Source organism: Acomys russatus, chromosome 4 (genome assembly GCF_903995435.1).
Source record: "Acomys russatus chromosome 4, mAcoRus1.1, whole genome shotgun sequence".
Classification (NCBI taxonomy): Eukaryota; Metazoa; Chordata; class Mammalia; order Rodentia; family Muridae; genus Acomys; species Acomys russatus.
The window spans coordinates 18007011-18034645 of record NC_067140.1 but is presented as its reverse complement, the minus strand read 5'-3'; the positions used below and the strand labels follow the sequence as shown (position 1 = coordinate 18034645).

The window sequence follows — 27635 nt, the reverse complement described above, 5'->3', positions numbered from 1 at the left end:
GCTTGCTGTGGTGGGTGCCAGGCAAATGATGCTGACCCATCATGGATGGGGAAACCAACCTCCGTGGAGCTTAGAGTTAAGAGTAGAACCACTAACTTTCACAAAGAGCCTGCCAAAAACTCTGAGCTCTTCTGTTCCCAGTGAAGAGGCAAGCCCTAGGCCCTACACAAATAACAGACATGGCTGCGTACCAATAAAACCTTATCAGCAGACAAAATGTGGGCCCTTGGGGTGTGGTTTGCCTGGCCCTGGCTTAGCAGGACTAGTTCACTAAGCACACATCTATCAGATGTGGTGGGATCTGGGTGGTGGGTGCAGTGGAGAGGTGGCAGGTGACGGGGCTGGAGATGATCTTTTGGAGGCTCTCTATGGAAGTGAAACAGATACACTGAGTAAGGGCAGCATTCCTAGGAAGATCCTGAAAGGAGAGGAGAGAGCTTTCTCAGGGGCTCTTGAGTGGGGAGAGGTTGAAAAGTAGGTCTTTCTCTGAGCTGTTGGGGGGAGGGGCTGGGTACTGGGCACAGGTGGAGTGGTGAGACAGGCTGGCGGGAGGGACAGACGGGCCCCACGATGACTAGAATCTAAAGGGTCAAAGGAAACACTGAAGGGAAGTTTCCATGGTGGACTTTGGTCAGAGGAGACCTAGGGAGACTGGGGACGGGTGGCTCAAGACGGACATGCTGTGTAGGGAACCGGATGCTGGAGTTGAGCATGCAAGGCCGACCCCACCACAGACAGAGAAGTAGTAGTGGCTCAGAGTTGGCGTCGGGTAGTGAGGACCAGCATTCCTTGGTGGCTCTGAGGAGATTCCCTAGTGAGGAATGTGAGGGGGTCAAGCTTGGGGACCAAGCGACAGAATGAGGTGAAAGAGCAACATAATCTACTGTGGTGACACTCTTGTCAGTGGTGGGCCCTTGTGATGAGACGGCAGCAAGCCCACATGGCCGCTGCTGTTGCAGAGGTATTTAGGTCACCTTATATCCCCTCCCGTTAGTGGTTTGGGGTCTCTATAGCCATGATCTTGACTTTTGGGGACCAAAGGGCTGCTTTGAAGGAGTTCCTGCATTGGCTACTTCTGTTTCTTTGGGGACTTGTCCCCTCCTGGGCCACATCTATAAAGGGACACAAAGGAGCAGGGAATCCTGGTTCTAGAAAGCCTGTCATGCATGAGTGTGAACATATCACAGACTCCATGGATCCCAGAGTCCATGTGGCCCTTCTGTGTCCTGTGGCCACATCATACATGTGAAACAATGAGGCCAACTGCAGCCCAGGAGACGTAGCAAATTCTAGTAACGGGGTTGTGGTCCACACTGATATGAAATAACCTCATTCGGGAGAGAGGCTCAGAGTATAAGCTAGTAAGCTGGGGCAGTAGACTTCAGCTGTGGGTCTGTGGCGCCGTGAGCTAAGGGCAATAGCAAATCTACTTTCACATTCTTTCACTGTGTCTATGTGTGTAGACATGTTGACTCAGGTGTGCACCGTGTATATGGTTGTGCACACACATATGTATACATGCATATGGAGATCAGACGTTGAAGTTGGGTATCTTCCTCAAATTCCCTCCATCTTATTTTTATGACAGGGTCTCTCCCTGAATCCGTAGTTAGCTGATTTGGCTACACCAACTGGCCAATGAGCTCTGGGGGGCGGGTCCCTGTCTCTGCCTCCCCATTGCTGGTGTTAACAGAAGTGCTCTATCATGCCTGGCTTTTATGCAGGCCCTGGGGATCAAACTCTGGGGCCTCATAATCACACGGCAGGACAAAGCATCTCTCCGGTCCCTAAAATTCATTTCTGAGGGGCGGTTTTAGGCCTCAGCTTGGAGGTTCGGAGGCCAGTTTGTCTTCCATAGATGGTGGCCAACACCTGCCGTTCTGGACTCTATCGAGGGAATTTGAGATAAAGAGGCTTCACTTTACTTGTGGCAAGCTCAGGGTTTGGCATGGTGGAGTATTAAAACCAACCAGTGACAGGAGGCCATGCCTAGCCATGACTGTGACTCTGCACCCCAGTTCTGTTTTAGAGGCTTAAAGACCCCCCTCCCCTTCTCTTTCCAGAAGAAACGAGCGCACATAAGGCCATCAGCTCACCCTCGGGACTCGCATACCCGGATGATGTCCTGGACTATGGCCTCAAGCCATGCAACCCCCTCGCCAGTCTCTCTGGCGAGCCCCATGGCCGGTTCGGAGAGCCGGATAGGATAGGGTTCCAGAACTTTCTGAGCCCGGCCAAGCCAGCAGGGGCTTCGGGCCCAAGCCCCCGGATCGAGATCACTCCATCCCACGAACTGATGCAGGCAGGGGGGGCCCTCCGAGGGAGAGACACCGGCCTGTCCCCCGAGCAGCCAGCCCTGGTCCTGGCCAGCGTCAGCCCGAGGTTCACGCTGCCCGTGCCTGGCTTCGAGGGGTACCGCGAGCCGCTTTGCTTGAGCCCCGCTAGCAGCGGCTCCTCTGCCAGCTTCATTTCTGACACCTTCTCCCCCTACACCTCGCCCTGCGTCTCACCCAATAACGCCGGGCCCGACGACCTGTGTCCCCAGTTTCAAAACATCCCTGCTCATTATTCCCCCAGAACCTCTCCAATAATGTCACCTCGAACCAGCCTCGCCGAGGACAGCTGCCTGGGCCGACATTCGCCCGTGCCCCGTCCGTCATCCCGCTCCTCCTCACCCGGTGCCAAGCGGAGGCATTCGTGCGCAGAGGCATTGGTTGCCCCTCTGCCCACAGCCTCACCCCAGCGCTCCAGGAGCCCCTCGCCACAGCCCTCGCCTCACGTGGCACCCCAGGACGACGGCATCCCCGCTGGGTATCCCCCCACGGCCGGCTCTACTGTTCTCATGGATGCCCTCAACAGCCTGGCCGCCGACTCGCCCTGCGGGATCCCCTCCAAGATATGGAAGACCAGTCCTGACCCGACTCCTGTGTCCACTGCTCCGTCCAAGGCGGGCTTGGCCCGCCACATCTACCCTGCCGTGGAGTTCCTGGGGCCGTGTGAGCAGGAGGAGAGAAGGAATTCCGCTCCTGAGTCCATCCTACTGGTACCACCCACCTGGCCCAAGCAGCTGGTGCCGGCCATCCCCATCTGCAGGTGAGTAGGGCTTTGAGAGCCATCTGTTCTCAAGTGGACTCTAAGAGCTGGTTTTCTTGTCGTTTACATGGAATTTAGTCACTCAGATGACACTTACTAGCTATGAGTACCTGGGAAGGATGTTCACTTCCCCAAGGAAGTTCACTTTCCTCATCTGTAAAATGGGTACTGTGGGTGTCTCTGATACAGCAGGTGGTTGTGGCAGTGTTATTGCACAGTATGCATAATGGCTGTCCCCAAGGGGACATCATTTACTCCTTCACTCAGCAAGTACTTATAAAGTCCCTACTATGGGCTGGATTTCTTTACAGGAGCAGGTAGCTGTGAGCTGGCCAAACGGGCCAGTAAGCCTGCCTCTTTGGGGCAGTATGCAATGCCTGCTTCCTCGTTTTAAGAGGACCTGTGTGTGAGGGCATCTGTTGCCTGTCCGTGCACTGAGCTCGGTGATCAGGAGGCTCAAAGAACAATAAACTGCCCTGCTCAATCCTCAACTAGCTTAAGAACCAGGCAGGTGGAAGCAATGAGTGCGGCTCACAGGGTAGAGGCTTTGGGATGTGTGAGGTCTGAGTGTGTGTCCTGGGTCTGTCATTCACTGCCTGCGTGAACATTGGCGTTGTGCTGCCCTCCTGCTGTTGTGTCTGTGGCAGACATTAATAAACAAGTATGATTCTCTCACTGAGCACATTTATGAGACTTTTCCCAGAGCAGACATCACTAATCAATCAGACCTCTTCCCCTACCCCAACCTCTGCACATGTACAGAGCACATTTTTTTGGGGGGGGTGTCTTTGTTCATTTCCTGTGAGATGAGGATAATAACAGTAACTGTTTCATGTGCCTTTTCTTCTTCTTCAAGATCTAGGTAAAATGACATGTGTTCGAGTCCTGGCTTAGAGCCTGTGCAAAGTAAGAGCACAGGAGAGGAACAGCTCTGTTACCGTGTTCTTACAGGGCCTCTTAGTTTCTGTCCCCACTGCTGCGCTAAAATCCCAGCAGATGCAACTTAAAGAAGAAAAGGTCTGTCTATTCTGGCCTCCAGATCCAGTGCACAGCCCATCATGGGACCCCAGCCTAGGGAGTGGTGCCTCTCACTGTGAGTGACTGCCCCCATGAGTGGCACATCTCCCAGGTGAATGCAGAGCTTAAGTTGATGGTTATGATGAACCAGCACTCTGGAGCTCTCCTGGGGGACCTCTAGGAAGGACCTCTTTCCTCACAGGCCTTGTGCCAGGAGATTGAGCTCATGGTAGAATGACAAGAGCGACACTGGTAACCACCATTGTCCAGGCTGTGTGCCTGCAGTACTGTGTAGCACCCGGCTCCTTCCTCATATCAACCTGGCTTATGATTATTTGGCATTATATAAAAAAGAAATCTCATTTGGATGCTGAAGGAAAAGGCGAGTGAGGGATTCATGTGCTGGCCTCTCCTCTCTGCCCTATCTGGCAGAAGAAGCACAGGAGGTCACTGTCACACGCTGTCACCATCCCCCCTGTGCTACCCACACACGGAAACTCTCTCACCTGATTAAGCACTGCATTGAGTTAAGTGGGTGAAGCCTGGCTGAGCCTGTCAGCACCTCACAGGCTACTCTGAGTGGGAAAGGATATGCTTGGTGGATGGTTAGTCTCGGCTGTATGTGAAAACCAGGATGTGCCACAGGATGTACTACCTCAGAGAACCTCGAACTGTGTACATCTTTGAGATGGAACTCCTTATTTGTCCACTCATCCACCTGTTCATCTATCCATTTACCGACCTATCTCACCTATTCATCAATCCACCCACCCACCCACCCACCCATCCACCTACCCACCCATCCATCCACCCACCCACCCATCCACCCACCCACCCAACCATCCACCCACCCACCCACCCACCCATCCACCCACCCACCCAACCATCCACCCACCCACCCACCCACCCATCCACCCACCCACCCAACCATCCACCCACCCACCCACCCATCCATCCACCCACCCACCCATCCACCCACCCACCCACCCATCTAGTATGAATGTATGTGGTGTGTATGGCATGGCCACATGTTGTATATGTATGTGTGCCCCTGTACATATGACATATATATATATATATATATATATGTGCCCATGTACATGTGTTTGTGGTATGTGTGCACGCACATGTGTGTATGTCTCTGTGTTATATGTGTATGTATATGTCCTTGTACAAGTGTGTGGTGTGGGTGTCTGTGTATGTGCATCTGTATGTGAGCCTGCAGCTGTATTTATAAGAATGTGTGTGGTGTGTGTGTGTCCCTATATATGAGTGGTGTGTGTGTGTGTGTGTGTGTGTGTACATGTGTGGTGTGTGTGTGCATGTACATGTGTGCGGTGTGAGTATACATGTGTGTAGTGTGTGTGCATGTACATGTGTGCAGTGTGAGTATACATGTGTGTGGTGTGTGTGTGTGTACATGTGTGCACATGGGTGTACGTGTATGTGTGTATATGGATGTGTGTGGTGTATGTATGGATGTGTGTGCCTATATCCATGCATATGCATTTTCCAAGGAAAACTATTAGTGCTAATAGCTGTCGGTTACCTCGATGCTAAGCTCCTCATAGGCCTCCAGGATGCCCACTTCACAACTGAGGAAACTGGGACCTAGAGAGTTGCAGGCATCTGTTCAAAGTCACAGGGGAGTGGGTGTGAGGGCAGGGTCTGTGCTTGAGTATCAAGCTCTAGTCATGATATTGATTGTCCCTTTGCACTTCACGTGGCTTCATGTGCTCTGGCTCCTCCATCCCAAGCTGGATTCCTCTCTGTGCTTCTAGAACCCTCCACTCAGTTAGTGATCATGAGTGGACCCGAGCTCACTCCCAAAGGCACTGCTCATCGAGATGATCGGATATAGAGATTCAGGTATCACCTGGTCTCTGCCATATGACTGTGGGAGACTGTGCCTAAAAAAGGTGAAGGATTTAAGTCCACGGTGAGGTGGTGACACACTCCCAGCTTCCTCTGAAGCGTTCTGCACTCACCTTTGCCCTCTGGAAAAGGAAGTGTTCGGGCAGAGGGGCGTTTTGAGAGGTCAAGGTTGGGTTCTTCACAGTTCCTAGAGGAGAAGCCATTACAGGCATGGAGACATACAGGAACCAGCACATGATGGAATTGGTTTCATCCTCCCAGCTACACTGGCTTCACCGGGATGAGGAAGAAAGTAAAGGGAAGAGCTCTGCCTTGTGAAGAGCTCTCACTATCACATCTGAGCAATCGATGGCCCCTCAACACTCAGCATTTCACTCTTCTACTGCTGGGCAAAAGTTTCCAGAAAGGGGGCTGTTTACATTTAGTGTACAGACAGGCGGTTTGGTTTTGCATCCTCATGACCAGGACTTTTCTTCCCACAGCATTCCCGTGACTGCATCCCTCCCTCCGCTAGAGTGGCCGCTCTCTAATCAGTCAGGTTCCTATGAGCTGCGGATCGAGGTCCAGCCCAAGCCGCACCACCGGGCCCACTATGAGACTGAGGGCAGCCGGGGTGCTGTCAAAGCCCCAACGGGAGGCCACCCTGTGGTGCAGGTATGGACTCATGTTCTCTTACTTCTGTGTCCTGCCCTCATCAGTGGGAGATTCACTCCACATTGCTGCTCCTTGTGAGATGGCAGACATCTTAGCTTCTTACTCCTTGGAGGCAAGAGAAGGCTGAGACACTGTGTGTTGAGAGCTTACTGGGGAAGTCTCCAGGGCAGGGTGGAGAAACACGATGTTCATGTGGAAGATGGTCCTGCTTTTATTTTTTTTCTTAAAAAAAAAAAATCAGGCTGGCCTCAAACTCACAGAGATCCACCTGCCTCTGCCTCCCCGGGTGCTACTTTTTCTTTATGATGGAAAGATCGCTAGAATTTGGCAGAGCTGTTAGAACTGTGAGCATTTCTGCTTGTTTTTTCTAATTGACATCCTTTATGGCTGGGGCTTGAGATTAAACCTGAGATTTGTACAAGTAAGTAAGAGGTGTGATTTGTCCCCCCAACCTCCCACCACTTCTAAAATAGTTGAATTGAAACATTCTTCAATTTGTATGATCTGGTTAACTAGGAAGTATTGACAGATATTTAGGTTCTGCTGTGTGAACCCACACAGCTCAATTAGCCAGACTCTCCTACTATACATTTAAGTTACTGTTTGTTTATTTGTATCTATCTTACAGTGGAACTATTGTGTGGTAGGGACCTACCTGGGCATTGTGTTCATAAGCTCCCTAGAGGGGGATTGTGAGTTCCAGGCCAGCCAAGGCTAGAGAGAGAGAGAGAGAGAGAGAGAGAGAGAGAGAGAGAGAGAGAGAGAGAGAGAGAGAGAGAGAGAGAGAAGAAAGAGAGGAGAGAGAGAAAAAAAGAAAAAGAAAAAGAGAAAGAAAAGAAAAGAAAAAAAAGGAAGAAAAACCGTAGAAATTTCAAAGCAGGAATATAAACCCCTAAACCCTAAAATTCTCCCTAAGTGCCCTGGGCGTGTTCCTCTAGTTAGGACTCTTGACTGCGATCAAAGCGCTTGCTGCACAGGTATGACAAATCCATTTTGAAACCTGCTGTTCTGTACAATTAGTATATGCCAAGGAGGAGGGGAAGCACGGGCTGCTCTCTGACCTGGCCATCCTAGAACCGGTTTCTTCTGTTCATAGACCCTGAGCCTCACCTCCCCCTTTCTTGTGTGTCTTGTGGCTGTGACTGTTGCCCTGGCATTGGGGTTGACATACAGGGAGCATAGGCTAGATTTTGCTGTCTTCTTCTAACAGTGGTCAGTCAGCCCAAGTACTGGCTGGCCACCTTGAGCACGTGTCCCCTGATTGTACAACTGGTTGGTCAAGGGGCATCTGTGGGAAGGCTCGGTTGCTTCTCACTACGGGCAACGCACCCTGGGCAGGTCTGTTTCTGGTGGATCTAGGTAAGCACTGGCTTTGGGCCCTAAGTGACTAGGGAGATACTGATCATGGCTTGACCCCAAGGCCTGACCTCTGGCCATTGGTAGGTCAGCTTCACTCTGCTGAGCGGGAAAGTGCCACTCTCACTTTATTTGCAGCCTCTTAAGTCCTCTGCTGTCCCCATGCCCTCTGAGCTCACACAGCCCCTAGCCATCTCCTCCCTGACTTGACTTCCTTGGATTTCAGTGGCAGCAGCCAAGGAGGCTGTTGGCTCAGGGAAGCTCCATGCTGTTTGAGCTCCACTCTCAGGCCTCCAGGGGATACCTTGTGGGCCTCCCTGCCCTCAGGACCACAGTCTGTAATGTGCTGTCATCTCCCACAGTCATTGGCCTTGTGACCTTTGTGTCTTGTTTGGAGTCTCTGTGACAGGAGGGCTACTTGGTTACCAGCCATTTTAACACACCTCAAGACTACTTTCTGGGGAAAAAAAAGTCTGTTATTATTGACAAGGCTTCGTTGTTTGAGGAGGGGACCCTGGCCTGCAGGTTGCTGGGAGACTGGGTCCTGACGGAGGAGCTCCCTAAAGGCAGATGAGGAGAAAGGGACCATCAGAGACAGCTTGCAGGTATTGAATGCCTGACACCCAAAGGGAAGCCAAGGCCCATGAATTGGCCTTGCACAGTCCACCCAGCACTGGAATCATTTGTGACGCTTTCCTACACTGTGCTATCTGCGGGCCTTGGCTTTGAATACGAGAAGAGTAGGGAGTTGTGGCTTTTTTGTGAGGCGAGGGCGGGGCAGTGGTGGACCTGGAGGGTAGTGGAAGAGCGAGGACTTGAACCTTAAACCTTCAGACTGAAAGTCGGATGCCTTACAGATTGAGCTATCCCCGCTCTTTTTTTTTTTTTTGTTCCCGGAGCTTCAGGCATGTAATACAGAGGAATGAATTCGGATGGGGCAGAGGCCAATGAAAGTCTCTGAGGAAGGAGCTGAGACTGAGGACACAGGACCCTGGGGTGAGGCAGGGCTCAGCTTGTGCCCAGGAGCCCAGGAGGAAGAGCACTTGAGATGAACAGAAAGAGGCCGGTGTAACTAGAATGTGAGGGGCCGGGGCAGGCGGGGCCCAGGCCACGGTGTGGGATGGGGGACTAGGGTCAGGGGCATAGACCAGGAAGGGGACACAGGACACTCAGGCTTTCATTGTCCATGTGGAGCAAGAGCTGAGGGGAGGAAGGGCCTGGCAGAATTCTTCAGAGGGCTCTGTGCATTTTGATGCCCGAGCTGTTTTCATTCCCTGGTCCCTTGATGCATAGGTATTGAGTACCTGCTGTGGACCAGGCACGGTTCTGGGTTCTGAGTATGACAGGAACCCAGCAGCCAGAATCTACAGTTAGCATGATGATGAGCAGTTCGGAAGCATTTGCCATGCACGGGGCCCTGTTTCATTTTTATTAAGGTGAGGTCTCAAAACTTGTTCAAGGTCCTTGGTGTTTAAGGACAAAGCTCTAGTTGCTTCAGCGCCTTGCTTGTCATCCACGCATCCTGGGCAGCCCAGCCTGACTTCCCTCTCACAGAGACAGCCAGTGCCCGTGCCTCCTGTCTCTGCTCTCTCTTCACATCACCTCCTGGCCTGGCTCTGACCCTCTTGTAGCCCACTGGAGCCCAAGCCTACCTCCCCCGAGGCTTCTGACTGGCTCTGGCCAGAGGATCATGCCACCACTGAGGACAGTTGACTGAGGCTTGTGGCTGGAAGCCATGTGAAGAGCTGGGCTCAGGAGATCAAGAGAGAGACAGAGGATGCCCTGGCCTGAGTAGAGGGGCCCTGCTGCTCTTCCTCGATCGCAGAGGGCTGCACTCCAGCTCTCAGTGGGGCTTTGCACTATTCATCCAAGGTTGGGCCATAGAAAGTTCCAGAAAGAGAGTGAGCTGGATGTCAAGCCCAGAGGAAGACTGTCCCTCTGCACCCACTGTTCATGTCCCTCTTTGGGCCTGTGACTTTGTAATGTGAGTTTTCAGAGGCTGTAGTCTGTTCATTTTCTTCAAAAGACGCTAGGTGGATTAGTATTTAAAACTTTATTGAACAGACTATACTCACTGGGAAATGAAATGTGGAACACTCTGCGCTTTTAGCATGGGGAGCAGATTTTAAATAGGGAGCAATGTGGCTGGGGATGTGGTTCCTTGTGACTTCTTTGGTAGATGGCTCGCCTCGCAGGCATGGAGCCCTGGGCCCCATCCTCAGCAACTGCATAAATGAAGGGTGGCGTTGCACACCTGTAATCCCAGCACACCTGTGGGATCTGGGTTCACAAATTCTGGAGGAAGCATGGGGCTCTCTCAGAACTTCTCACATCAGGCCACAGGTCTCAGCTTTCTGAGCCAGGAGCAGTTGCCAAGCCCCTGTGGCTTCTGTCAGGAGGCTGGAGAAGTCGGCAGGCTTTCTGTATCTGGCCGGCTGGAGGCCTCCAGGATCATCTGTTGAATTTCAGCCCCTCACTCACTCTGAAGCTGTGCAGAAGGGAGAAAAGCCAGCTGAGTTCCCCTTCCTGGTGAAGTTAGGGAACAGCGCCCCTCAGGCAGTCTCACTCACGTGTGGTCTTCTCTCCGATAAGTTTGTGAGCTCAGGGCTTCCCGCTTCCTTTTTAGATGTGTGACAGGAAGTGGGTCTTGCTGATGGTCATTTGTCAGGGGTGGAACTGGTGTGCTGTCATCTGTGGAGGTGTAGGGGTAAGGGGGTGGGGGATAAGGTGGGCTCAGATGGGAGGGGGAGGAGAGTGGGTGGCCTCCCCTGGCTCAGACTTCAGAAGGGGAGGAGTCTGGGGGAGGGTGTGCCCTGAGGTGGCTGGAGAGCGTTTGTTCATACATTCCCTAATCTCTGTTCCCACAGAGATGACCCAATGACAGACCTGATAAAAAGTAAAGTGAGAGGGCTGGTGAGAGGGCCTAGCAGCACACATGCACACCCTGGCATGTTTTCCTGGTTGGGCTAACTGTAGCTGAGACCGTCTGTCTAAGGGGACATCATCCTGTCTATCCACATGCAGACTCCTCTTTATTTTCTGTGGTTGTGGGAGGCACCTTGTATGTGACTTGATCCAGCCCCCCGCCTTTTTTTTCCAGAAGATAAGGATGGGGAAAGGTAGGATGGGGCACCATGTGAACATGGAGGCTCTGTTAGGAAAAGCTGCCCCAGAGTCCTGCCCTCTGTCCTCTCCTCATTACCTGTCTGCCTTGTGGCGTTAGTAGTTTGATCAAAATATTATCGATTGCACAGCCCAAGCCAATGGCATCAGTGAGCCGCCTGTGGCTGTGTGACCTGCCTGGGGGTTGCTGTGGTGGTGACCTTAGGATGACACATCTAAAGTGAGCAGAAGAGGTGGGGGGGGGGTGGTAAAGCAGTGTCCAGCTGCAGACACCAAGGTGATGGGACTCTGTGTGGGCTCAGCTCCTCCCCCAAAAGCACCCAGGAGAAGAAGGCTGTGCTTCGAGCCTCTCTCAGAAGACAAAGTGTCCCCAGTAAGCCTCGGTGAGGAGAGAGACATTCTCTTCGGGTCTAGGCAGAGCATAGAGGCTTCCAGAGCATGTTGGAGAAGCCATTGTTCCCCAGAGGCAGTGACTTCTTGGGCTCTCTCTGAGCGTGTGTGTCATCCTGAGAGTGACACTCACGGTGAGCTTTCTTCAGTGACCTATTTAGTCTGCAGTGACACCCTGGAGCATAGGTGGTAGGATTACTATGCTCATTTTACAGGCAACAAAACTGGGGCACAGCACTGAGGCAATGTGCTTGATGTCACCCAGGCTGTGGAGATCGCTGAGTGTAGGTGGTCAGAAACCAGGGCCCGTGCTGTTAACCGGGAGAAGAAAGGGAGCAGTGTGTGTGGGACAAGGGATGCGGCTCTTGCTGGCTCTGGGGCACTGGGTGTAACTTACGGGGGGCAGCCTTTATCTTTTGGACTTGTTTTTTCTTGTCAAGTCTATCGGGATGTGGGGCTGGGGTGTAACTGGGTGTTAGGGTGCTTGCCTGGAGGAGGCCCTTCGCTTCTCAGTACCACATGTACACAGACAGATGGGCGAAGGCTGGAAGATGGCTCGTCGGCGGAGTGTTTGCTACATAAATATGAAGGCCTGAATTGCATCTCCAGGGCCCACAGGGAAACGGGGTAGCTGTGCATGCTTGCAATCCCAGTGCCAGAGCCAGGGATGCAGAGACGGGAGGGTCTCTGAGGCTTGCTGGATAGGCAGACTAGTGGAAACTATGAGCCTCAGATTCAGGGAGGCAGGACAGTGGACATGGCTGGGCCCCTGTGTCTGGCTGTCTCTGATGGCATACAGGATCAGATTCCACCCTCACGAGGATGAGAGATTCAGTCCCAATTTATAGGTGTAGCAAGAAGCTCAGGGAAGCGAAGGGAACTTGAAACCGAAGCCAAGAAGCCTAGAGCCCGGCCTTGGCTCTGACTTGGCTTTTGTCAGCCTCTTTACCTGTCCATCCACATGGTGTCTGCTGCTCCCACATGGCTCTGAAATGACCTAGGCACAGAAGAGAAACATGGGACGGTGTCTGGCCACTTGGAGTTCCAATTGTGGGGCTGATATGAGTGACTTGGGACAGATTTCAGGGAGGTTCTCCTGCAGCAGCTTACAGGGGTACCCTGCTGGCCATGGTAGTGGGCAGTGGACAAGGAATTGCATGTCAGGCTTTGTCTTTGTCTTCCCCATGTGGGACCCCTGGGAAACCTGTGGGAAAGGAGCCTCTGGCTAAGCAGTCCTTCAAAAGAGTGGCCATTGGCGGGGAAGATGGCTCAGTAGTGAGGAAAAAAACCACTTGTCTTCAGATACAAAGAGTGAGTTTGAATTCCTAGCACCCAGGTAAAATGCTGGGGGGCAGCTGTGCATGCCTATAGCCTCAGTGTTTGGGAACAGGGTCAGAAGGACCCTGAGAGTCTGTTGTCCAGCCAGCCAGATCCGTGAGCTTCAATTCAGTGAGGCGTCGTCTCAGGACAGTAAGGTAGAGTGATGGAAGAGAACAGCTGATGTCCTGCTGTGGCCTTTCCGTGCATATACATGGGAGTGTGTACACCCAAACACTCAGGTGCATACAGCACACGTGCACATGCACACTTTTGCATGCACATATACAAACAGGCAGAGAGACACAGAGAGAGGCATAGACAGCACACACAGAGGTAGAGACAGACACACAGATATACACATACACAGTCAGAGAGACAGACATAGAGAGAGAGACACACACAGACTGGCAGAGAGACAAAGATGACACACACACACACACACACACACACAGAGAGACAGGGACAGAGAGAGACAGACACACACAGAGGCATAGACAGACACACAGAGAGAGACATGCACAGACAGGCAGAGAGACAAAGATGACACACACACAGAGACAGGGACAGGGGACAGAGAGAGACACAGACACACACACACATAGAGGCAGAGACAGACACAGAGAGACAGGGACACAGACCAACACGCCCCCCCCCCCCACACACAGAGGCAGAGAGGGGCGGGATGGTGACCCTATCTCCAGATCTAGCTCCCTTGTCCTCAGCTGGCCTTTGTGAGCCTCCAGATGCTCTGTGGCTTTAGTGGGTGTGGGGCTGAGGCCTGGGCTAACCCGGCAGCAGTTGCTAATGGTGCCACGAATGAGGCTCCAAGCTGACTTGGGTGGCGCCAGCTCTGTCAACAACTCTTATTACTGGACAGTGAGGTTGGGTGGGTCGGTGGGAGCGATGGCTTCTCAGGGGATCTGGGACAGTCACAGATGTCAAAGGTGCTCCCTTTGAGCTCCTGGCAGACCCTAGCTGGCTTATGTCTATGCGTTGGCTCAGGCAGGATTGCTATCTCTTCTCTGTTACTAAGGAAATCAGTGGAGCTTGGAGGGACTTCCCCATGGAGAATCTTATCAGGAATAGACTCTGAGCCAGGGCCTCACTTTCACCGGCAAGCACCCTGTCCGAGCTGTACCTTGCCATTGGCTCTACTGACAGGTGAGGATGCAGGAGCTCATAGGAGTTGTGCTCTCTCTGGTGACACTGATTTCCTTGGGGTGACACTAACACTGCCTTACAGGGTCCCTGCAGAGATTAAATGACTTAGCACAGCATAGTACAGGAGCATGTAGCCACCTTGCTGTGTCCCTCAGTTTCCCTCTGTGGCCTCCTGTGAGGATAAAGCTACTAGTGCTGGCTCCCACATGGCAGCTTAGAGTTCTCGCCCTACCCTATGCTGGGATTCATGTGATTCCGCAGTGACATGGATGTGAGGCCTGCGACAGACCTGTACTAAGGTTGTGCTCTATAGTACCTCTGAGGTGACCTTGCTCCCAAATGGTGGTGTGACACTGCTGCTACCATCCCAGGCTTCAGATATGAACCCAACCTCGGGAGGTCAGGGCATGTGGCTCCTCAACTTGGAGACCTGAACTTAGGATCGAATCTTGCCTGTTGGGCACCTTGGCTCTAGGTGGTCCCCAAGCCCAGTGTGTAGAGTGAGAAGGGGTTGTAATCCTGCACACATGGGCATAAGCACACGCACAGAAATGGTATGTTCTGTAGGTAACCACACATATGTGTGCATGTATCCGTAAGCCTGTCTGAGATTCCTCCATAACAGTAGACACGTGTGCACACACATAAATGTCTTCTATATAATCATGCACAAATGTGTACACGCACATGTTTCTTGCCCTCCTGCTTTGTTGGTGTAGGGAGCTTGAACCTGGAGCCTCCAGTGTGGTTAGCAGGTGTATTGTCATTGGACTCTGTCCTAGACCTCATCTTTTCTTGCATGCAGGAAAACACGAAGGATTTCAGGGTACCCCACCCATCAGGGTGGGGGCTGCTGGCATCTCTCTTCCATATGCCCTGTGTTTGTGCATGCCTTCCTGAGCTTAGCTCCTGGGTCTCTGCTTTGCCCCACCTTTATTGGGGTAGCTGATGACACTGTGGGGAGGAGATGGCCTTTGACCAGTAAAGCTGGCCATTGCTCAAGGACCTTCCCCTGTAAGATGGGTACAAGTCTCTTGGTGTTTCTAGGCAGGACTTGAAGACACAGGGAGGTTAGGTAACATGCCTAAGGTCACGCAGGAAGTGGGCGAGCCACAAGCTGAACCCTGAGCAGTCTAGCTCGGAGGCCTGGCAGCCTAACTTCTTGGGCCACAAAGAAAAAACATAGAAGTCTGTAAAGCCCTAGGGATAATTTTCCAGATGGCTCCTAGGGCTTTAGTATTTGAAAAGTTCAGTTAAGAAACAAGTCCACTCCCAATCCTTCTTTGTGCTTGCCAGGTTTTTGGGGGTGCAGGCTGGATGGAGGGTGCTATCTCCCCATGATGCTTCCTTCCCTGCATGGCCAGAGGCTGCTCCCTAGTGTGTGTGTGTGTGTGTGGGGGGGTGTTGTAGTGAGCTTCATTGTGATAAAGCACAGGCCGAACCCACCCTGCTTGGAATGTGTGTGTGGTTATCTCATTTTGGATTATAGCCCATCACTGAGGGAAGTCAGGGCAGGAACATGGAGGCAGGAACTGAAGCAGAGGCCGCGGAGGCTCGCTGCTTCCTGGCTCGCTCCCCGTGCCTTGCTCAGACCTCTCTCTTTCATAACTCAGGACTACCTGCACCGTGGTGACATCACACAGAATGACCTGGGCCATCCTGTATCAATCACCAATCAAAATGCCCCGTAGACAAAAAATGCCCAGAGCCTAATCTGATGGGGGCATTTTCTCAAGCGTCCCTCCTGCCAAGTGTGTCTAGGTTTCCACCAAGTTGACACAAAACAACCAGTACAGTGGGACAACACTGAACCTCAGGGCAATGCAGGCTCCCGGATGTTGGTGGCTGGGGTGCTCCCAATATAGCTAGGCCTTGAAAAAGAACACGGGGAGTCTACACAGCCTGTGCTTGGCCCTGAAATTCCCTCTTCCCTAATGGTATGCTGTCCCAAATTCAAATGGTAACCACGGACCTGTGCCTCAACACATGTGGAACTTGTCTGTATCTCACTGCACTATAGTGCAATGAGAACCGCATACTATGGTGTGAGGAGAGGCAGGCCCTTTGTGGCCTCAGTTTCCCCAACAGCTAGGTGGAGAGAGAATGAGCCTAGCTTTGCACAGGGCTGAGCACAGGTCATTCTGGTTCCTTTAGGGGAGGAACTGCATGGCCATGGTGAGAATCTAAGTCCTGAGTGTGCTGCACAGGACAGAGCCACCCCTCCCCCAGTGACCCCCTGTCCCCCTCCCCGTCCCAACCCCCCCACCCCCACAACCTGGGTGACTGCCTACTCTGCCAGAGGCCTGACTGTCACCTTCTAGACCATCCGTTTGTCTTCACCATCATCACCAGAGGAAGCATTGTGCTGTCTAAAGGACCCAGCCAGAAGCTGGGAAGTTTTACATTCCTCATGACTCCTGGGCTACTGCTAGAATACCATATTTCCATCTGATAGTCATGGTAAAGCCATGCATGCCACCTGGTGAAGGCTGTCTTGGAAACCTACATCATTAGCGTTCAGGAAACCTAACCACTGCCTTTTCCCAAGCCGAGCCATGTCAGCTAAGGCATCAGCAGGCACCTGTTCTGCCACACATCCGCTCACCTCTCCTTTGTCCATCAGAAAATGGCACAGGGATATGGGGTTACCAGAGGATAGCGTGTGGGCACAGTGTAGAAACTCGCCACTGTGCAGGGCAAGGGCTGTTTTCTTGGCAGCTTCTGCTACTTAGTGAGTGGTGATTAGGTCCTGGGCATGGCCCCAACCCTGTGCTGGATGCCCACAATGGGTGGGGCTCAGGCATGCTCTGAGAATGTGGTGGAGACATGGGCTGCTAAGAGAGAGCCCATGGCTCCAAGTGCTCATTTGCGTGTCAGAGCATGAGGTATAGTCCCTCACTTGCCTTTCCAAATACAGTTGTTTTGACACATAGTGATGCCTCCTTGTTGGAAAAAAAAAAAAAAAAAAAGATCTGTTGTGGCTTTGGTATAGTTATGGCAGGGGTGAGTCCTGGTGACAGAGACGTGTGACCTGCAGAGCCTGAAGGATGTCTGATCTTGTCTGGGCAGGACAAAGGGATAGAGAGGACAGATTGAATAGACCTTCACTTCTCATGGTAGGACATGCACAGCGCACAGTCCGATGTATGTATGTGTGTGGGGGGATGAAAAGAAAAGAAACAGTGGGGGAGGGGTGACTAAGGGCTTGTGAAGATCCTACTTGGCAACTTCCTGCCAGTGATATTTAGGTAGAATCAGAGTGTGGGGAGGGAGTCATTGGTGCCACCTTGAGAGAAAATACTGTAGAAAAGGAAAGAGTCAATGCCAAGGCTGAGGACACTGCTTGCCTGGTGTCCACCTTGGACATCGGCATAGAGGTCGGAACCTCTCAGGGCCAACTTGGGGGTTTTGGTTTCTATGTGAGTTTTGCTGTGACATAGCAAAACCCAGAGATTTCTTTTTCTTTATAAGACACCGGAAGAGCAAAGTCCCCAGAAGCCCAAGGAACTCTTCAGTGAAGTGTTAAGACAGTTCTCTGGTCTCTCGGTTGGTACAAAGGTGGAGGCAGCCCAGCAGTGACCATGTTGTGTCGTTATTTAAGCGGGCACATACCAGCGTGTTTTAATGCGTGTAGATGAGGGAGGGACCAGTCCCTCAGCCTTTGCTTAGCTACCCTGCAGTTTCAACATCACCACCCAACAACCTGCAGGTATCGGATGCAGAGATGGCGACACGCGCCCGCCCCGTGTTACTTCTTTTTTTTTTTTAAAGATTTATTTATTTATTATGTATACAGTGTTCTATCTGCATGTACAGAGGGCGCTAGATCTTACTACAGATGGTTGTGAGCCATCATGTGGTAGCTGGGAATTGAACTCAGGACCTTTGGAAGAGTAGCCAGTGCTCTTAACCTCTGAGCCATCTCTCCAGCCCCGTGTGTTACTTCTTTACAGCATGCCCTTCCTTCTGTCCACCCGTCCTGCTCCCATCCACCCATAGTTCCCTCCACTTGTCACACGGTAGGCATTTAATCAGCTGTGTCAAGTACAGACAAAGTGAGGGTCCCCGTTGCTTCTTTGGGGATCTCAGAAGCCCCACTTGCCTCAGCCTCTCAGATGCGCCATGCCCTAAGTGTTGGGTGATAGGCGTGCGAGGCGGCCCGCCCGCCCCTTGGTGGCTTTCCTCTGCTTAAGGAAGCAGAGGAAGGAAGCAGTGATGACTCACAGGGGGCTCTTCAGTTCATCAGGCCATAGGCAGGCTTTTCAGGGCCCACATCTCCGTGGCCCAGGGTGCCCCGGGCTGGCCTGAGGCTAACAGAAGTCGTGACTTCATGGGGGTGAGCACAAGTTAGTTTTATAAAATGAAGAAGACGGAAGAGAACCTTCTTTTTCACTTTCCTTTTTTAATCGAAAAGTATGCTGTGGGTGTTCCCTTGCGGTTCGCCGTCAAAGAGAGCATTGTCTTTGAGCTCTGAGTTCCCCTTGGGGCTTCGATGTTGCGTGTGGCTAACTTTAACTTTGAACTAATGCTTTTAGGCCTGGGCTTGGGTTGGGGGGTCCTAGGCCTGGCTCTGAACAAGGGAGCAGGCTTGTTCATTGTGCCAAGTGAGCAAGCTGCCCCATCTTGTCTTTCCTTCCTGTTCTGAGGTGTCCTCTCCTCCCCAGCCCCCTTCTTTTCCTCTGTGAGCACAGGGCAGAGTGAGTTGAAGCTGGACACAGTGACTGTCCCTAGGGGCCATGGCTGTGAGCTGATGAGCAGGGACCAAGAAGCAGGATGAGGCCAAGGTCAGGGATTTTCAGCAGGAATCTTGGGGAGGAAAAACTACAGACTCATATTGCGCTGGCATGGTTGGTGTGTTCAACTCGGATCCAGTATGTGGGAGGCTGAGGCAGGAGGATTGCTGTGAGTTTGAAGCTAGCCTGGGTTATATAGTGATCATGTAATTAAAAAACAAAAAACAAAAGGAAAGAAAAGTCTGAGTGATCCCAAAGCATCTCTCGATATGTGCATGCAATCTTGGCCGAGGCTGTGTTCTCCATTGCTTTTCTTTTGGGAGAGGCTGCCAGGGTTCTTGTTGAGGGCAGGGTACACGACCTTAGACCCTGGGCGTGGAAGTGGTTTGTAGAATGCCGTGTCTTAGGAAGTGTAACAGTCAGAGGTAGGCTGCAGCAATGCTTCTCGGTGGGAGACTCCATCCTACCTCAAACTCTAGCCAAGCTGCAGAAGCCAGTGATGCTGCCCTCCCTCTCTCTGCGGCCTTCCCATCTCTGGCCAAGGTTGGCAGTAACATTTATTTAGTCAGACAAGCATTTGCCAAGGGTCAGTACACACAGGGGGCTTGCGAGTTGCTTGAGGCAGAGATGGGGTGAATGAGGTCACATGGGTAGTTTAGTGAAAAAGTTAGCAGCAGAGGGGATGGCTCTGCCAGGGAAAAGAAAATGTCCAAACTGAGCCATGGCAGTAACAATGTCCGGATTTGCCTTGGACAGCTGGGTTGCTCCTTGCTAGGTGCCTCGGGCAGCTCCCTTGGCCTCTCTGGGCTATGGTAGAAATGAGGTGTGTAGCATAGGGCTGGCTCATCCTGGACTTGAAGAGGCTGATGGCCTGAGGCCAGGGCGCGCTAAGGGATGTTGATGGTTTGTCAGGGGTTTAAATTGATGATAGATAGTCCTGGGGATGAGGATAACTGAGTCCTTGGAGCACTCTTCAGGAGCCATCCCTGCTAGTCCTCCCCACAGTCCACAAGGCAGGGTCTGTTATCCTCATGTACTCAGGCAGATGGTGTGATTGATGTTTCCCAGCCTTAGGTATCTCAGGCCTGACAGCATCAGCAGCCAGAGGTAGTGTGTCCCGAGTCCACTCTGAGCTTCCTCCTACCATCCAGGACAGTGGGGGAGATTCTTGCTTGGGGACCTAGGGTCAGCACAGGTGACAGAGTAGTGCATGAGCAATAGTATCCTGTCCCTGATACTCTGTCCTCTGCAGAAACAGCCTGGACAGCCTTCTGGTTGATGGTGGCATTGGATGATGGTGACCATGGCTCTGGCAGTGGGGCATCCTCATGGGATGGAGAGCTCCCAGAGTGGCGAGAGGCCTTTTGTCCCCAAGAGGACATGAGAAATACCACATTCCCCCATAAGGACAGCTTAGGTTGCCATCTGCAAAGCTAAAGCCATCTCTTTGAATTATTGCCAGTTTCACATCTCTGACATGACCGATGCCACCAACTCTCATTCTAAATTCACAGTGGCCCATGGGGAGTGAGAGTGGTAATGCAGGAGATGTAGAAGAACACTTACTGGGGTCCGGTTGTACCCTAGTATTAGTTCTGCAAGCCGTGTCTACACAGACGCACTGAGTCATGGCCACCCTGTGAACAGTATGCGCCTTCTCAGCGGACTCTTCTGACACACGGCCCAGGAATGTGTGTGATGGTCTGGGCCTGCAGCTTATGCCCCTGTTTTGCAGCTGGGATTTGCATGTAGTAGGGTGGGCTCTGCTTCCACTAGCTTCTCTTGTGGTCTCAAGGTGACAAAGCTGGGGCCCAGAGGAGTTAAGTGACTGTAGAGAAATCATGTGAGTTACCAGAGGCCCAGCAATCCACACCCCCACTGTGACCAGAACGGCAGGGTGCAAACTCCTGCACGGGTGCTCTGATGCCGTGCTTATGAGGCACTGTGGAGGATGGAGATGTGGAGGACATGAAAGGCACTCCCCCGGCCTTGACAGGCGGCTGACAATGCGGATGCCACTTGGAGCCAGTTGAAAGCAAGCCTTCTCAGGAAGTGGATCGCCCTCTGGCCAGGCGCTTCCTCCCTGCGTTTGCGTTGCGTGTGAATGAGTTTAAAGCTCAAGCGAGCAAGCCCTGGCCTTGCCCTGGGTGCCGCTGCTTCTCGCGGTGCCTTTGAAACCCTCTGCTGCCCAGGCCCCTTATCTTGGCCCGTGGCTGGTTCCAGGCCGGAAAAGGGAAATTCGGGGAGAGGAAGGCCCTGTTGCTGGCTTTGTGTTTGGTTCTCGTTAACAGGGGCCCCGGCCTGGTTCAGTTGTTTGTTTTCCCACTTTTCAGCGAGAAGGGTGATGGATGACTGTGTCTCCCGGCCTTGCCACATGCCAGGGCTCACTCACACACATGCACCCACTCATGGTGCAGAGATGTTCCAGGCTCAGGGCTGAGGACCAATCCACAGGTCTGTGACTGCACCGGGGGATGAGTGAGGAGAGTAGAGCCAGGCTGGGGCTCTTGGGGGGTGGGGGACTATAAGGAGCACTGGCCCAGGCAACTTGGTAAACACCTTGGTAGCCGCCTTTCTGTTCTTTTCAGATAGAATCTTGTGCTACAGCTCAGGCTGGCCTTGAACTTACAGCAATCCTCCTGTCTCTGCTCTTCCACCCTAGTACTGGAATTGCAGATATGAGTCACCATGTCTGGCTTATGTTTGCTTCCTCGCCCCCTGTCGCCCCCCCCCACCCCCCCCTTTTTTTGTCAAGTGCTATGTTGTGGTCTTCTCCCACCTGAGGACAAGAACTCCTAGATGGGCAGAGCAGGGGTGTTTACGACATGGCAGTGGGCATGGGCCTAAGAAGACGCATGTGATACTCACGTGGCTGACGGCTGTAGTAGGTCCCTCCCACGTGGTCCATGAGGAGGCTGTGTGTGCACTGGATACATACTGGGTCCCGTTCCGCATTTTCTCATCTCTGTCTGCATGGAATGATGTCATCAGAGGCAAGAGTGACAACCATGTCCCCCTTCCTGCTCCACAGGCAGAGGAATGACTCCTACTTGGAAACCAGCCCCATGGGAATGGGCAAGCTCTTTCACCTCTCAGCCCTTGCTCTGCTCCAACCCCCAGTGTGCACCCCATGGACACACCCTGCAGTAGGGAAGGCGCCAGGCAGATAGACAGCCCGAGAGGAATGTCACCACCAATTTCTGAAAAGTACGCTAACTGTTCTGGGGGGGAGGTGTCTCACCTAGCACTTCTTTACCCATCCTCCCAGTCCATGATGGGCTCTTGTCCCCTCTTCTTGTCCCCTTGAGCAGTCACAGGTCAGTCTAGCTCTCTGCATAGGCTTGCTGAGCACCCAGAGTGAGGTGCAAGCTGGGTAGGTTTCCTAACTCTGTTGGTGATGATCCACCGGCCTCTAGGACAGTGTCTTTCCACTGTGTGTAGCTCCCACTGCGTACAGCTCCACAGCCCCAGACACATTTGAACGCAGTACCTTCCCAGATGGATATCCAACTTGGTGTTCTACAGACTGGGTAGAGCCGATCTTAGCTAATGCGTCAGTCAATGTTTTTACCCATCATAATCAGTGGCACACTTATCATTGCTTTAGAGTTACTTGTTTGCTTATTTTGTGCACTCGTGCATATGTATATAAGTTTGTGGGAATGCACAAATGCCTCATGTGTGGAGGTCAGAGGACAGCTTGTAGGAGATGGCTCTCTCCTTCTACCATGTGGGTTCTGGGGATTGAACTCAGGTCTTCAGGCTTGGCTGCAAACTCCTTTACTTGAAGGGCCATCTCACTGGCCCTGGCACCTGTTTTGTGAACACCTTTGTTTTGTGACGGATCGTCCAGTTCCCAGCAGCGGCAGGGGTTCCTATTGAAATAATTTCTGCAAGTAAAGATATGAAATAAATGTTAAGTATTAAATAATTAATAGACCAGTAAAAGACCAAATCATGGCTGGAGACTGACATCTGGAGATCGAGGTCCTGGCTGTTTGTGGGTGAACTTTGACCCTGTTGTCAAGGTAACAGTCGCTGAAAGGGCTATGGAGCTAAGCTTGTCTGGGCCAAAGCCTGGTTGTTGTCTTCCTAGTTGTGTGGTCTTGAGCAAATTGCCCCCGCTCCCCATCTCTGTGCTTCTCTCTCTTCTCATGTAAATTAATAATGTCCCTTTTGGGGGTTCCTGTAGGGACCCAGTGAGTTGACAGAAGGTGCCTTTACTAGGCCCTGGGTATGTGACTTAGCTGCTGTTGCTGCTATTATGGCTAATTATATGGACCCCACCCCACAGTTGGACACTTTTCCCCCAGCATGGCCCTTCTGCTGGCGAGACACTGCTCAGCAAACATTAGTTGCCTTGAATTTTAAATCATCACAAAGCTGCCAGGCTTGGCACTGTAGGACCAGGAAAAAGCAATTCGGAAACCAGACAGAAAGCAAGCAGGGATTTTATTTCCAGTGAGCGCCACCATCACCCCCGTGAGGGTCAGACAGCCGCCTTCTCACCCCCCCCCCCACTTCCCACCCCACTGGGAAAAGTTCTAGTGAGTAAGATGGTAAGGAGATGGGGGTCGGTTTTAGCCCTGGTTCTGGGCGCGAGCTTCTGATGCTGTTTATGGCAGCGTCGTTCTGGGCAACTCTCAGGTCTGGCTTTTTAGACGCAGCAGCTTAAAGAAGCCCTTTGTGGGCTCATGCGTGGCTCAGTTGGTAGAGAACTGGCCTAGCATACTCAACGCCCTGGGTCCCACCCTCACTCAGCAAGGCAGAAACCAAAGATGGTGTTCCATCCACCACCTGTAATCACAGCGCTTGGGAACTAGAGGCAGGAGGATCAGGAGTTCAAAGTCATCCTTGGCTACACAGTATATCTAAGGCCAGCCTGGCCTAAGCGAGATCCTCTCTCAAAATCAAAAGCAAGATGAAGCTAAAAGCCCTTTGTGGGGCAGATGTGCACAGGCATCCATGGTCTGTACAGAGACAACACTCGGGAGTCTGTGCGCCTTGGGTGTCTTTAAGTGGAAACCCTCCTCAGCCTGGATGGCATGTCGCCATGGTGACGGATCTTTCAGCTGGCCTTCGGTTTGGCTGCACCAACCAGAAACCCCAAATAACACCCTGGCTAGACACTCAAGAAGACATAGCAAGTCTGAGTAGGCCGAAGTTCTATGACATCATCAGACCCCTGTTCTACCAGCGGTCACCTCATGGGACCAAGACAACTGCTTTGACTGTCGCCGTCACACTCACATACATAGAGTAAGAGGGCTGCCCTCCCCAGCTGGGCTAGCTTCCATCCGGAATCCTTTGACAAGTCATCTACACATGTCTGCTAAGACCTCATTGGTTTCACGTGGGCACAGGCGCCTTCGCCTGCAAAGAAAGCCGAGCACTATAGGTTCTTAGCTTGCTCACCGGCATGGTCACACAGAATCCATTTGTCAGGAGGGAAAAAGAACAGTGAATAAAAGGTGAGTGGTGGCTGGCAAGCGGGTGATATGAAAGGTACAGATGGCAGTGCCTTTTTTAGACTAAAGCTTTACTGATTTCCAGCAGCTCAGGGTCCAGAGAGGGCCTTGGTAAGCATGCAGAAGGACAGACTTAGGGAAAGATCCGGGTGATAGCTGGCCGGCCTCTGGGACCTTTGAGAGTCTCCTTTGTATAGGAGGACACCCCACTGCCTGCTTTCCCTGCAGTGAGTACAGTCTCTCCCTGGCCACCACAGTGCATTAGTAAGGAAGAAACAAAGCCAAGCCCTGGCCTCCTCATTTCGAAAACCCACACAGGAAAGAGTTCTTATCTCTCCATACTTTGCAAGTGGAGCTGGGCTGGGGAACCACGGGATAAAAATGGGAGGCTCTGGAGGTTGGTGCTTCAAGAGCGAGTGAGGTGCCTGGGTCAGTTTTTCAGCCTTTTTTTTTTTTTTTATGACAAAGGGTAGTGTATGTTCACTGCAGGATTTTAGAAAATATTTCTCTTGGGGTCCTGAGGAGCAAAAGAAATCAGACTGGGGTTGCTTCAGGCAGGCGTCTTCCAGATAGTAGACATCGTGGGTGCAAAGGCCCTGAGGCAGGGGAGCAAGGATGCTTTAGAAATAGCCAGGAGATGCATCTGGCTGCCTTTGGGAAGCACAGGGAAGGAACAATGGTGAGCAGAGCTGGAGAGAAAGGCAACACTAGCGCTGTCGAGGCTTCACAGAGCATGGAATGCAAATTGGTGCTCTAGTCACAAGACAGCAATTGGCCAGTTTGAAATAGGAAGTCTGGTGGTGATCTCACTGACTTTAAGAAGATCCTCTGGTGTAGCAGGACAGGATAGTGGTGGGGCCAAGGCAGGGAGAACGTGGGAAGTGTAGCACAAGCTTAGGCTGTCGCTCTAGCACTCTTCCCTACACATTAGCTGTCACTAGGATGATTTTTTTTGTGCCCCAAAGGACATTTGACAGCATCTCGAGATATTTTGTTTATCATAGTTGAGGAAGGCTCATTGTCAGCTAATGTGTGGAGAAATGCATGATGCTGCCACACTTGGACCCACGCCCCACAACAGAGGGTGATCCATCCCCAGCTATGAGGCCGGGAAGTCCTCACAGGCCCTAAATGGGGTTTCGATAATCCGCTGTCCCCAGCTGCCACGGCTTCAATTTGTTCCTCAAAGCTCCTGGCTGAACACAGGATCCTCGACGCTACCTACACTGTTGCAGAATAACCCTTTGGTGAAGGGATCCATGCCGCCATTCACACAGAACGGGTTCTTGTGGAAAACAAGCCCTCTCTCGACCTATCTTCCCCTTGTCAATTGCCCCTCACCTCGGGCCAGGATGTTAGCAATCAGAGATGGAACTTGACAGCCCCTTAGCCATGGACTTGCTGGTTACAGAGGAGCAAGAATCTCAGCAAGAAGGAGTGAATGAACCGAGCTGCCTCCTGTGGAGCCGTGACTCACACCGGCCAGGCCTCAGCCTCCATCCCTGGTGAATGAACGCCAGGCCACAGAGCCTTATAAGAACTAGCTCCTTATTCCAGGCTGATGCGATCTGTTGATCTTCCAGTGGCCCCACCCCGCCAGGTCTGCAACACAAGCATCTCTGCCCCGTCTAGCCAGCTCCAGAAAGCTGTGCCCTGTGTAGCCCTCCAAAAAAACCTACCCTTTGCAACCCAAGAAACTGGATCTTAAAAATCCCAAAATAGAGTTCAGAAAGTTACACATCACGTCTGTCTCCTTTCTTTCTTTCTTTCTTTCCCTCCTGGGGCAAAAATGAGTCAGAATTCTTGGTCCAGCTCCAAAGCCGCCTGGGCCGTTCGGTGGGGGCACGGGGGGGGGTGGGGTGGAGAATGGGGACATCTCACCTTAGTGCAGTGGGGTGCCAACTGGCTCAGCCCTGGCTTGCATTTCACAAGTCCTGCCCTCTACTACTACTCCAGCAGCTTCGGAGGAATCTTCCAGCTTTCCTTGCAATGAAAGACGAGAGGCCAACTCTTATGACTCGCCCAGATGGCCCATCTTTTTGGTGAATCGTTTACGTGGAGTTAGGAGGGGCTGTGTCATTGGGGTCGGGGGACACAGAACAGAGCTACCAAGGGCTATCCTGCAGGAGGAACTCAGCCCTTCTCCTTGGAGCATGCTCAGATAACTGCACGGCGTTCTTTCTGTTTCTCTGAAGGGGATGAGGTTGGAAAGAGTTTTGCGCCGTAGCCCAAATTGGCTTTGAACTCCTGCTTTGGCTTCCCAGAGTGCTGGGGTTATGGGCATGGGCCACCTCGCCTGGCTTTCATGGGGTTCCTGAAAGCTCTTTTCATTCCTTAGTTCCCCCTCTAGGGATGTGCCCTCTTCTTGGCTTCTCAGAGCCCAGCCTATATAGACACTTGCCACCTTGTCCTTCGATGTCAGGCCAGGACCCTGCACAAGTGACCGCCAGAGAGTTGCGTTTAAAGGATGCTTCTCTCCCTTGTCTAGCTTTCGGGTGACCATGTGAGCCTTGGGCATGGCTTGGCCTCCCCTTCCCCTCACCAGATCCATGGGGCCGCCAAATTGCTGTCTTTTCGACTTAGGCTCAAGGTTGTAAACGTCATTTTTCCAGCCTCAAGTTTGACTCCTTTCCTGACTCTGGGTGTAAGTGGCCAGGTATGATATGTCTCTTTCACGGGGGTGGGGGGTGTGGGGAGAAGCATTCCTGCAGATCGGCCTGGAGAGCAGGGAATTTAGTTAGAGTCTGCAAACGTGGGGACTCTCCCAGACTGGAATTAGCCTCTTCCCTGGGGCTTTGGGAAGATGAGCCACTCCCTGTATTAGTCAAGAGTAGCCATCACATGCCACATAAGATCCGTCTGTTCAGTCCTTCAGCAGTTGCCTAGTGCACGCCTACATGTGCCAGGTGCTACCCAAAGCGCTGGGGCAGAGTTGGACAAGCTTTATTCCAGGGAAGTAAGCAAATGCATAATTAAAAGTTGCTGCTGCAGCCAGGCAGTGGTGGCGCACACCTTTAATCCCAGCACTCGGGAGGCAGAGGCAGGCTGGTCTCTGGGAGTTCAAGGCCAGCCTGGTCTACGAAGTGAGTCCAGGACAGCCAAGTCCACACAGAGAAGCCTTGTCTCAGAAAAAAAAAGTTGCTGCTGCGAGGAAGGGACTAAGCTGTGAGATGCCGAGACCCCCCCTGTTTTAGCTGGGCTCCTCAGAGAAAGCCCTGTGCTTTGGTTAGCTTTACCAAGAGGAGATCTTCCATTGAGGAATTGCCCGGGTCAGACTGGCCTGAGGGTGTATCGGTTGGCGATTGCCTCGAATGTTAATCTACGCAGGAGGACCCAGCCCACGGATGGTGGCACCATTCCCTAGGTCCTGAACTGTTTAGAAAGCTAGGTGAGCAGAAGTAGGTCTGTGATCCAACAAACAGCATCCTCCATGGTCGGTGCTATA

General features: G+C 52.3%; 1 protein-coding gene across 4 annotated transcripts in view; it reads left to right on the top strand.

Moving 5' to 3' along the window:
• Window positions 1-27635, top strand: part of Nfatc2 (nuclear factor of activated T cells 2) — a 130202-nt gene that overhangs the window by 31163 nt on the left and 71404 nt on the right. For 3 of the 4 annotated variants that reach the window (XM_051143858.1, XM_051143860.1, XM_051143862.1), the window contains exons 2-3: window positions 2064-3093; window positions 6468-6639. In XM_051143858.1, the coding sequence (XP_050999815.1) occupies window positions 2064-3093; window positions 6468-6639 (1202 nt within the window). The remainder of the gene's footprint in view (window positions 1-2063; window positions 3094-6467; window positions 6640-27635) is intronic. The other variant, XM_051143861.1, reaches the window with a different exon arrangement.